The following is a 12,112-nucleotide window of genomic DNA, read 5'->3' on the forward strand; positions in this document are numbered from 1 at the left end:
CACCCATCCCTTGAAGTTAAATGGTCGTTCCCTTATCAAAATAGAAGTACAATTCATTATGCAGGAATGTGTTTATTTAAATTTAGACGATGATGGGACCATTTTTATATCGACTGTTTTTGCAAATACAGATCATTTCTTTTTTTTTTTAACTTGTTCAAAAAAGGAGATACTAGTATAGATTTGATACTTTATTTCTTTAAAGGAAATAAACGACAGAAGACAATTTCCATGTCTTAGTTTTTTCTTTCCTAGTTGCAGATGTTTCATCATAATCGTTTTATTGCAAAATATGAAAAAAAACTAACAATAAACTGTACAGCTTCCTTTCATCGATTGCATTGACTATTAATCGTGTAATCTGAATTTTGACCTATTCCTCTTTATTCACACCAACAATACTTCATGAATATAAACGTGTTTCCTAAAGAATTTAAAACAAATCTAGCATTATTTTTAATACTCATGTTGCACTGCATTAAAGATGTCCTCTAACCATATAATTCAAAGTTTGGTGATTATCTCAAGTCCATATATCCCAACATAATATCATTTGTCTTTCAGGTGGACGTAAACTGATTTGTAGTGGCGATAAAGCTTTTGTAAGGTGTAGAGGCAGAAGAAGAATTAAAATCTTAACTGCATTTTATGGTCGAGCTGATGAAAAAACCTGTGCAGATAAAATCAGCCAAAGAACAGGTTGTTCAGCAGAAAATGCCTTGTCTATTGTCCAGAAAAAATGCGATGGAGTAAAAAGATGTAAACTTCAAGCAAAAGAAAACATTTTTGGTGATCCCTGTCCAAAGACCTCCAAATACCTAGCTGTTGAATATCAATGTGGTAATTATTTATGTTGTTCTCAAATGATCAGTCTACTTCTATTGCCATTTGTTTAGGGAATTTCCGTTTTTCATTTTCCTTGGAGTTCGGTATTTTTTTTTTGTGTTTTGACATTTTTTTAAGCTATTTGAAATATGACATATTATCTACAAGAAAACAGTTACTGTTCATAAAATCTGTTGACTTTGATAAAAGTGATAATCAAGGAAAGATTGTGATGACAAACACCATCAAAAATAATAAAAGTAAGCTAACAAAACAGTAAGTAAGCTATCAAATCAGTTTTTGTCATATTTGGATAGAATAAAAGAGAGATATGTTAACCATTAAAAGTATAGTTATAAAGAAAAATGTAGATCAAATATAAGTAGGACCATGCCAGCACAAGTGGCTGCTTTAAAGAATTTGAAAAAATTCATTCACTTGATAAAACATCAAAAAAAAAATTGACTGTAAAACATCTTGTTAAAATAAACAATTATAACAATGTAGTTACATTGACCCTTAGCAAACATATCTATTACAATAACCGTTAGCCACAGTAGAATTTACCAACATCTGTAACTTCTGCATTTATTTTGTGGTTAAGTTTCCGTAGAGTATTGTATTTTTCATTAAATTTGTTTACGTATTACTTTCAGTGGGACGGAATAGAAAAAACAAGAAAAGAAATCTAAGAAAACTAAGGAGACAAAGGAAAGCAAAGAGACAACAAAGTGGGTCAGGTAGGAGGTATTTAATTTAATAGGGAAACATGAAACAAATCTTATACTGCCTTATATAGTAGTTGTTGTGATGAAAAATTTGTATAACTTATTTTGAATTAGATTCTATGTTTTATTCCTAAGAACTGCTAATATGCATGCTTTTTGGTTCCTGTTTACTTCCTATTGTCATTGTTTAAAATTGTCATATAGCGGCAGGTTAAATTTGGCTAGCCATTAAGTATGGTTCAACCCGCTAAGACTCATCAGTGACGCTCAGATCAAAATAATTATAAAGTCAAACAAGTATCAAGTTGAAGAGCATTGAGGAACCAAAATTCCAAAAAGATGTGCCAATTACGGCTATGGTAATTTGTAAAACATTTATAAAAGCAGTCTGCTCACATAAGCTTTTTAACATGAATGGTTTATATTGAAAATATGATATTTTTCGAGAGTCAATAAAATCATTTGATTTATCATATCTTTGAGATAAATTATTGTTTTTATAACTCTATTTTAGGTTGTCGTTGTACTGCATCTGGAGATGTTCATTATTACATATTTAGCGGAATCAAGGTTGATATCCAAGGAATATGTAAATACACTTTGTCGAGGTCTTCGGCAGCTTTTCCATATCCAACATGTAATTGGAATATTGAAGTAAAGAATGAACGTAGAGGATCAAAAACGACTGTTTCCTACACAAAATTGGCAGATATTTATATATGTGGTACAAAGATTGCAGCAATGCAAGGTGGTGCAGTCAGGGTTAGTTTTTCAAACTTGTAAATTAAAGGAAACACACAATATTTAGTCCATGATCCCCAAAATATGAGAAACAAAAACAAAAAAGAAAATAAATATATATAGCAAAACAAACTCTTACGAATTAACATAAATTTCCTACTCTGTCGCCTTTCAAAGCAAAACCAAAATAGAAACGCTTACCCATTGAATGGTTTCCTTATGACCATTTTGAAACGGAATCTAGCCTTTTTCTCAAATTATGAAAGTGCAGTTCCTATGCACAAAACATAACATGCATACACGCATACCGTTGGTTTAATTGACACTTCGCCTTTATAAAAAGATTCGTAAGCAAAAGAGAACAAAATCATCATCTTATCAGTGAAAAAAAGGAATACACATTATATTTTCTAATTGGATAAATTTGAGTAAAGTTTTTTGAGAAGACAAAGAAAATGTCATTTGTTATCTTAAAAATTGTCAAATGAAATATTATTATAAACTACCATTCATGTCGGATGTAACATAGTGGACCGAGTGAATGTATGACTATAGTGTTTGATAACATATGTGAGGGCGATTTTTTTGTATAAAATAAAATATATATTTAGACTTGTGAAGCCCAAACTTTCTATTGCCTTAAATATGCAAATGAAAGATCGGAAAATTATACCAATACAGAACGATGTATGTTTTTTTGAAATTATAGCAAAACTTTTGGTCGTTGTTATTGAATATTACGCAATTTGATTGGAATACGCTGTTATTAGTTTACCTGCTAATTGTTTATTGTTTCATAAATTAAATCAATACGTGCATGAATGTGTACAGTACCTTATAACACTCGAACTGGACACTGACCGAGTCCATATTTTTTTTATCGAATCGAATAAACTAAGATTTGAATAGTAAGAATTGTCACTTCTTATTTATAACAATATTGTCCATATATTGAGAAGATAGAAAAATATTTTCATGGCATATTCCGGAGAGAAAAAAAAAGAGATATTTTATAAATCAGACCTGTTTATTTCATAATACAAGTAATTATAAGGAAATGCTGAAAAAATAATAACGCACGGCTACGCTAGGTTAAATAATTATTTCTCTATTTTTTGTGCTCTTTTCACATTTCTTAATCGGTGTGAGGTAAATATATCTCCGCATAAGTAAAAAATCTGTTCTCTGCAAATGATTGGTTGAAGTTTAATTGTGACATTAATGCTTTTTGTTTCATTTGGATTTTCCCATTGTGTCGTCATAAAAAAAGACGACCATGTCTGATGACGTCACATAAAAAGTACACAACTTTCTTCATTATCTTTGAAAAGGAAGAATAAAAATCATTTGGGAAACGGATTCCACCACTTTAACTCGTGTATTACGATATTTCTATACTTTCAACAGTTAAATATTAATTGTTTAAAAGTTCAGCAAGCTTCCTGCTTTAAATATTAAAATTTAACTGTGTCGATGGATAAATATCGCAACAGTATAATATCATAACTATAATTAGTCCCAAACACAAAAAGTCAGTAAATAAAGTAAAAATAAATCCGAACGGTCTATTTTTGGACCTCAAAATCCAATACGATCGTGTTAATGTCAATTTCGACTACCTCACTAAATCGTATTTCGCATAATAGGTAAAAGTAGAATAAGTAGCTAAACCTTTTTACGAAGCACTATCAATCAAACAATAGTTGAAGGCTACCATCGCATGAAATATATGACATTTGATTTATATAGTACCACAATCTTGACTTATTACCTAATCATCGACAAATGCTTGGCTAGCTTGCAACAATAGCAAAATACAATAGCTTATAGAACGTCGTGTCAAGTAGACGACAGGTTGCGCGACCAGTGAAAATAAGGTTCCTTTTTGTTCAGGTTTTCCAAGATCCTTGAATCTTTACATGGTTTAAGATGTTGCACCTGGTTTTGTTTTATTGATTTCAAGAAGTTTTGCTTTAATTTTGCAACATTTCATACAGTTTTTAACCCAGATTCCTTAAATTTTTCCGTTTTAGAATTAACATGGTCTAACACCTTTATTATGGAGATAAATATATATTTACCCCATTGTGAACCTTCAATAAGCCATAAAAGTAAATGTTCATTAAACAACATCATCCGTTGTTTAATAAACAATGTTTTGCAACCGATCTATTTAAATATATGGATATAGGAAATGTGATGTGAGTGCCAATGAGACAACTCTCCATCCAAATAACGATTTATAAAAGTAAACCATTATAGGTCAATGTATGGCCTTCAACACGGAGCCTTTGCTCACACCGAACAATAAGCTATAAAGGGCCCCAAAATTACTAGTGTAAAACCATTCAAACGGGAAACCCAACGGTCTAATCTATATAAAAAACGAGAAACGAGAAACACGTATAAACATAAACAAACGACAACTACTGAACATCAGATTCCTGACTTCACATAACATCACAACATAAAAAAACACGACGTAAATTAACACACTATGAACGAATAAATTTGATATGCGATATCTAGTGCAAATGCACAGTTAATTATATATTAGGGACACACATTCAAGACCAAAAAGCAAACAAGTCCAAACAAAGCCATGGCAAGACACCAGCGCGAAATAATTAACCCTTCGAAAATAATCAGATTTGAAAAAAAACAGGTTCACTTTATCATGCAATAAGCAGTGGCGGATCCAGGAAGTCGAGAGGTTTCCAGGAGTTGTAACACCCCCTCCCCAATTTTACGATCAATGCATTTTAATTGGGGATATATATTTGGAATCCTTTCTCGTTCATTTAAGGAGGCTCGAGGGTATAAAAATTTCAGAAAAAAAATAAACATTTGTTTTTCATTTCAAATTTTATTTGTTACCTTTTGTAGTTGTTACTTATTATATGGTACAAAAATCATTCAAAACAAACAACTCTTGTTGGCCCCAGATGACTTTTAAAAGGTATACATCATTGAAAAAGTTCCAAATAATCTCCCTTTGGTGGAAAAATGCCATTTTTTGGCTTTAAAATTGAAATATCTTTTTTAACTGATCGGTGACCTATATTTTTTAATATAATTTCCATATAAGCTGTACTTAAACTAAATTATTGTAAAATTTGAGCGATTTCTGTAATAAATTTCTTTCTTTTTTTTCGATATTACCTTTGATTCTCCTATTACTTCAACAGAAAAAAAACACTTTTTTAAACATGTATGCTTCTTTCGAAGGCAGATTGTGAGCGCAAATGAACGGTGACCCCACTTTTTTATTTTTTTCTATTAACTATAAGATAAAATTCATTTATAGAAAAATATAGAGAAATCTTATATAAATGATTTAGACCCGCGAACCCCCTTAAATATGAGATTTTATTCATATTATTTATAATTTTCAGTTGTATAAAGCACTTACATCTCTGTTACATGCTTGTACGTTGTTGTTGTGATTTTACAATTTATGCGCTTATATTATTAAAGGTTGATGACTTCGAAGTATCAGCTTTATCACATGATGTCGAAAACTGTGGAATAACAGTTAAAAAAGAAACTGGTGAGCTAGAGATATACTCGAGTGAATGTGACATAACAGTTTTATGGGACGGAAGGTCAAAATTGGTAGTCGATGTTCCTAAGAACTATTCACAATATGCAGAGGGCATATGTGGTGATTGTACTGATAGAAACCAGTTTATTCTCAGTGACGAAACTGATATCTCTACTTTACCTGTAGGAGAGAGGAATGTAAAGTGGGGGAAGGAATGGGAAGTGATTGATGATACCGAAGAAGAACTTATAGGGTAGGTATATATTTTATGAGCTATCAAGTCATTTTAACAGATTTTTCAAATTTATTTCTCTACTGACAAGTATCCAATAACCATGATTTTTTTTATGAGAGCATCAGAAAATTTATAAGCATTCTGTTGTCAATCAATACATGGTTACTTCCAATAATCAGAGGAGTATTCCCAGTAACCTGAAAAGACATAAGTTCAGCTTTTCCTTATTCTTCTTAAAAACAAGTTGATGTTATAGAACAAATTTGGCAACAGTAATATGTGTCCACCCCAACTTCTGCAAGAACATGTAATTCTTTTATAAAATCTATACTAACCATTTTATCTACGGCTCAAACAAAAATATAAATCAATATCCCTGGCGGAAATTATATACAGAAATTTGGAGTTGCTCTGTAAAATGTATATGTCACTCGTGAATGGTAGGAAATGCTCAATATGGGGGCCATCTTCGAAAGACCCTTTACCCCTCTTGTTGATTAGCTAATCTTTTATGGTGTCATGCTGACACTTTCATTACAATATTTTCCGAAATCATAGGTTCATACAATTATATCGCCGTTATAATGTTGAAATAGATTCGCGGTTAACTTTAAGAAATATCTGATAGTCTAAATTGATTAGTAATGCTGTGCTTTGTGTATATGTGATTGGACCCAAAAACGTACTTAGCATGAATCTTTCTGGGATGTCTTTAGACCTTTTACTACCGACTAAAAAACCTATCAGAGCAATGTGAAAGGTTTGCTTTAAAGCAGATTTACAAAGTCATAAGTCATCATGACATGTCAGTTTTCTTGTACAATGTATTAGAAAACATTGATATTAGAGAAAATGTTTCAAACTTGATAAAATTCATGAGTTTTCTGCCAAATTACACGATCGACGGCGTTGACAGCAGTTTTCGCGATAACAACCAAACTTAAGACATTTGACCGTATCAATTTGAGCCATTAAATGAGGAAAATAACCTCCAATAAAGGCAACAGTAGTATTCCGCTGTCCAATAGTCTTAGATCGATTAATTAAAAAAAACTATCAGAGGAAAACAACCGAACAACAGAAACACTGAACTGCTACAAAACAAACGCAAACTTACATAAAAACGAACATTTGTTAACAACCGCGTTATTCCTGACTTGGTCCTGGACATTTTAAGAAGGATGGGTTGAAAAGCTAGCCAAAACTACCACTTATACAGCAATATAAAAAATACATAAAGTAGTCAATTGTTTTCATCCGTAGAGACTGACATGGCATATCGGTTTATAAACACAGAATAGTGTGTATGATAAATTCATTGTATGAACACGCTTTTTGTGGTAAAATTTGATCATAATGGTAATAAAAAGTAAATTTACACTCCAACATCTTATATTGTTCTTCAAAGTAGTAATTTCCAGCTTTATAAAAAAACAATGGTATTTTAATAGGTGCCCTGCGTCTGCACCAACACCAGAATGTACTGCAGATCAGATGAAATTGTTGGCAACAGATGAATACTGTGGAATATTGAATCCAGAAAGAACTGGTGGAGGAGAGTCACCATTTGCTGATTGTATTAACAAGGATGTCGACCTGGCAAAGAAACTCTATTTGGCTTGTGTATTAGACGTTTGTATGTTCCTAAATGTCCCATATAAACAAGAAGCATTATGTCTGGCCGTAGATGCAATGGCACAGAATTGTAGGAAGAACAACTATGATTATAAAGAATGGAGAAAATCACACTCTTGTGGTAAGTATTATGTTACTACTATCATGTATAACTGTAATAGAGACATGCATTCTAGTTTTGTCGTGAGTGTACTGTTCTGGATACATTTCTATAAGTACTATTACTGTTAAATCAGGCAATGTACATATATGCAATTATCAACAACTTTCATACGAAACAATATAATATCATTTTACAAACAAAATATAATTACGCCTGGAAGCTAACGGCGTTTTATGAGAACAGTTTAGTATTGTTCTTGTCTTTTGTCTTGATTTTTCGTCGTTTTTTTGTCGGTAGTGCAATAAGTGTAAACCTTGAAAATGTCATGATTTTTTTAACGTTTTATCCTTAACGTAGTTACAAATATTTTATAGTTTGAATCAGTAGCATCTTGTTGCACATAACTAAAGAATGTTATATAACTTTACAATTCATTTACCAGTCGCATTCACGTAAATTTTAATATTGTAGAAATGAAATGTAAAGAAAACTCACGTTATGAGTTCAGCTCAAAGTGTCCAGCAACATGTGAAAATAAAAGCCCTACTGACGAGGATTGTGATTTGCCAGCTCTCGAAGGCTGTGTGTGTAACGAAGGTTATTTTCTAGATGACAAGGAATGTGTCGAGGAAAGTAAATGTGGATGTATTGCTGATGATGAGGAATACTATAAGGTAGTTATTAATAATTTATTGACAACATTGAATGAATACTCTTATTTTTATTTGAACGATTGTCCATTATACCATCGATTGATTTGCTTAATATTTTGCAAAATTTTAGAAATCCGATTAAGATTGTTATATGAAATGACAAAAATTTACTGTTGGCATCTCGAATGAAATCAATAAAAATTTCCCTTAAAATTGTTCTTCTCTCTTTCTTACTCCGTCAAGTATTGTAATAATTTCATTGGCCATTCATTCAAGCCAGCCTGTTTTTTGAACATGTTGACTTCATAAAACATTCAATTAAAAAAATTTCATGTCTAAATTGTAACAATGTACAAATACAGAAAAAAGAAGTCATTTTTTATTTCGTGAGTAGTTTGTGATTTTCGTTTTGGTTTTGCGGGAAACTATCTTACACTGATTTTTCTACTTCAACTACTATTTTAGCATAGTTACAAAAGTATATGTGATCCATTATGGTCTATCGTTTTCTTCTTCATCATAATAGTTGACCAGATGTGTTTTTCGTGCAGTTTTATATTACACTGTTCGGAATATGCAATGTCTTCCATCTTATACAGTCAATAAAAACACAGGGCACATAACCATTCAACCAGTCTACCAGATTATATTTTTTAATGTTAAGGTGTAATTAGTACAAAGATTTGGTCCAGTTTTCCTCCTGCATATTGTTAACTAATTTTGTGATTTGTGTATTCTTTTAAAAAATATTATCATTTGTACGTTGTAAGTCAACCATTTTGGATAAAAAGACAGTTGATTCTACTGTAAAATAACTTTTCTTTTATAATACTTTTTCTATTTTTTGTACTGTAGATTGGCGCTATAAGACGTGAAAAAGACTGCACACTTGAAGAGAAATGCATGCCAGGTGGTGAGATGGAAGAAGTTTGGAAAAATGAAGGTTGTCATGAAAATGGATGGTGTGTTGTCAAAAAGGGCAATTATGAATGTGAATGCAAAGCTAATTATCGTGGAGATGGTCGGGAAAAGTGTGATGGTAAAAATAATTTGGGATAATGCTTATATGTTTTTTTCGCATTTCATTTTTTTCATTCTTATAGAATAGTTAACATGCTTAGAGCAAGCAATCCTAGTCTTCTATATTGGTATTAGTTAAGAAACTTAAGGTTTAAAACCAACTTTTTCCCTATAAAAAGAAAAGTTATATGGAGCATCAACATTAATTGCAGGTCTGTAATTTTAAATGAAATGATATAAAAATAAATTTTGATATGTCTCTTCACAGAATGCACAAATAAAGGAAAAAATACATTCATTTCATATAGGTATCTTTATCAGAAATAACGTGTTTGTCCAATTTGTTAGAATTTGATCAGTTAGGATTTATTAAAACGCGAATGTGGGAAATGAAATTATAAGTATATTAGTGATGTTTATTTTTATTTTGTGCAAAGTAACACTTCCCATTGTCTCTTCATTCTTGTCTGTACGTTCCGAAAAAATTGATTTCCGTTGTCTAACTTTATATAAAAAAGAAGATGTGGTATCATGATTGCCAATGAGACAACTATCCACAAAAGACCAAAATGACACAATCATTAACTACTATAGGTCACCGTACGGCCTTTAACAATGAACAAAGTCCATACCGCATAGTCAGCTATAGTTTGCCTCGATAAATTGTTAAAAAAAGACATATAAACAATGATCATTACCACAAAACCCAAACCAAATTGTAAACTGTTCATGAATCATGCCCCTCTATAAACATAAAAAATACTGATTTTTTCGTCTTCGTTTTCTAACTTAATTTTGCCTATACGAACTTATACAAAATGCTTATAACCACGAAACACATATCAAGTTTGGGTGGTGTCATTTTTTTTTTTTTTTTTTTTTTTTTTTTTTTTTTTTAAATTATACATACTTTATTGAAAACTTTCACATTTGTTAGTTTGATACAGAAAGTACCGGTACCTTATCCCGGCCTCGTTAAACATTAGATTGTATATTTAGAAAAATTGTTAGTAATTGTTAGTACTCAAAAATACAAAATATATATACAGTATATTATTGTGTATCAATTATTTCAATATTGATCAATAAAGTGAGAATTTTATTTAAGAGAGAATGTGAGAAGAGAAGAGAAAATAATAAATAATTAAAACACAAATACAAAACAAAAAACAAAAAATAAAAACTAGAGAAAAAAAAATAAAAATAAAAAATAGAAAGTCCTTGAAATTTGGAATTTGGCAGCAGTATTTTTTTTGGCAACATTAAATAGATTTGGCAAAGTTGGTTTTCCATTGTAAATAATTCATACAAACACAAAATAGATATTAGAGAATGTATATGCATTTTAGGCACAAAACAAGAACAAAAGACAATAAACAACATATAACAGTATATTAAATAAAAACATATATGATGGTGTGAAAAGGCTAAAATAAAATGCACAATAACATTACATAGGGTAATGCTAATTAAGTTGCTTAAGTGTAAATTATTCTAATAATGGAAGCCAGGGGTCCCAGTAGAGGTTGGCAATTTGAAGAGGCTTTGTTTTAAAAAATATATTCTTTTCTAGTATTAGATTTTCTTTTAGATAGTTTTTCAGCCCTGCAAAATTTACTTGATTTTCACACAGTTTTGTTCTATAGATAAAGAATTTTGATAAAAGTATTATTAAGTTTTTTATTTTATTATTTTCTGTTTTTCCTAAATTTCCAAATAAAATTATATCCATGTTAAATGGAATAATTATTTGTGTTTGGTTATAAATCCAGTCCATGAGTCTTATCCACAGATCTGCTATTTTATGGCATTTCCAAAATATGTGTTCAATATCTTCAGTAACTTCACTGCAGAAAGTACATTTATCGCTTTGTTTTATTTTTATCTTAAATAAAAATTTATTTGTGCCCAATATTCTGTGTATTATTCTATATTGGAACCAGTGGAGTTTTGAGCTTTTTGTGGAGTAAAAAGACATATTATGCACAGTTTTCCAATCAAAATTTTTGTTGAGTGTTAAGGACCATTTTTCTTCACATCTAAGTTTAGTACTGCTTTTTTCAAATAAAACATTATACATATCTTTCGAGCCTTTTCTTGATAAAAAAAATATTCTTATATTATTTGGCATAATTGGTCCTAGTGTTTTATAACAATTGTTTATGGATATATAGTTTTTTAAAGCCTTTTTATATGATTTTATTGATGAAATGACCCCATTATAAGTAAGAAAGTTTGACTTAATTTTATAAATGTTTTGGAATTGTTGAAAAGTCATTAGTTTTCCCTCATCGTTTAATAAATCATTTATCAAAAAGATCCCTTTATCTATCCAGTCTTTATAGAAAATGGATGTTGTTCCTATTTTTATGTTTTCATTATTCCAGAGCGAATCTGATAAAAACTCCTCTTCATTTTTTGGTATGAATTTATTTTGTAAATCTGTCCAAGCTTTAAAAACTTCTTCCCAAAAAGGGTTTTTACATCTTTTTGTTGGGCCTAAATAAATAAGGTTTTCAATACTAATTTTTTCAGTACTTTCTAATAGCTTATTTAGTTTTGGGTTGTTTTTCAACAACCGTCTTATCCAAGTTAGTTTCAATCCTTTTATATATTTGTCAATATCTA

The 12,112-nt window shown here is 30.5% G+C and overlaps 1 protein-coding gene across 1 annotated transcript in view; it reads left to right on the forward strand.

Moving 5' to 3' along the window:
* LOC139515412 (uncharacterized) overlaps positions 1–12,112 on the forward strand; it is a 71,147-nt gene that overhangs the window by 15,488 nt on the left and 43,547 nt on the right. Inside the window, exons 11-17 of the mRNA XM_071304983.1 lie at positions 565–840; positions 1,482–1,565; positions 2,068–2,315; positions 5,772–6,091; positions 7,525–7,829; positions 8,283–8,485; positions 9,320–9,503. Coding sequence (XP_071161084.1) covers positions 565–840; positions 1,482–1,565; positions 2,068–2,315; positions 5,772–6,091; positions 7,525–7,829; positions 8,283–8,485; positions 9,320–9,503 — 1,620 coding nt within the window. The remainder of the gene's footprint in view (positions 1–564; positions 841–1,481; positions 1,566–2,067; positions 2,316–5,771; positions 6,092–7,524; positions 7,830–8,282; positions 8,486–9,319; positions 9,504–12,112) is intronic.

The sequence above is a fragment of the Mytilus edulis genome, chromosome 3 (assembly GCF_963676685.1).
Source record: "Mytilus edulis chromosome 3, xbMytEdul2.2, whole genome shotgun sequence".
Lineage (NCBI taxonomy): Eukaryota > Metazoa > Mollusca > Bivalvia > Mytilida > Mytilidae > Mytilus > Mytilus edulis.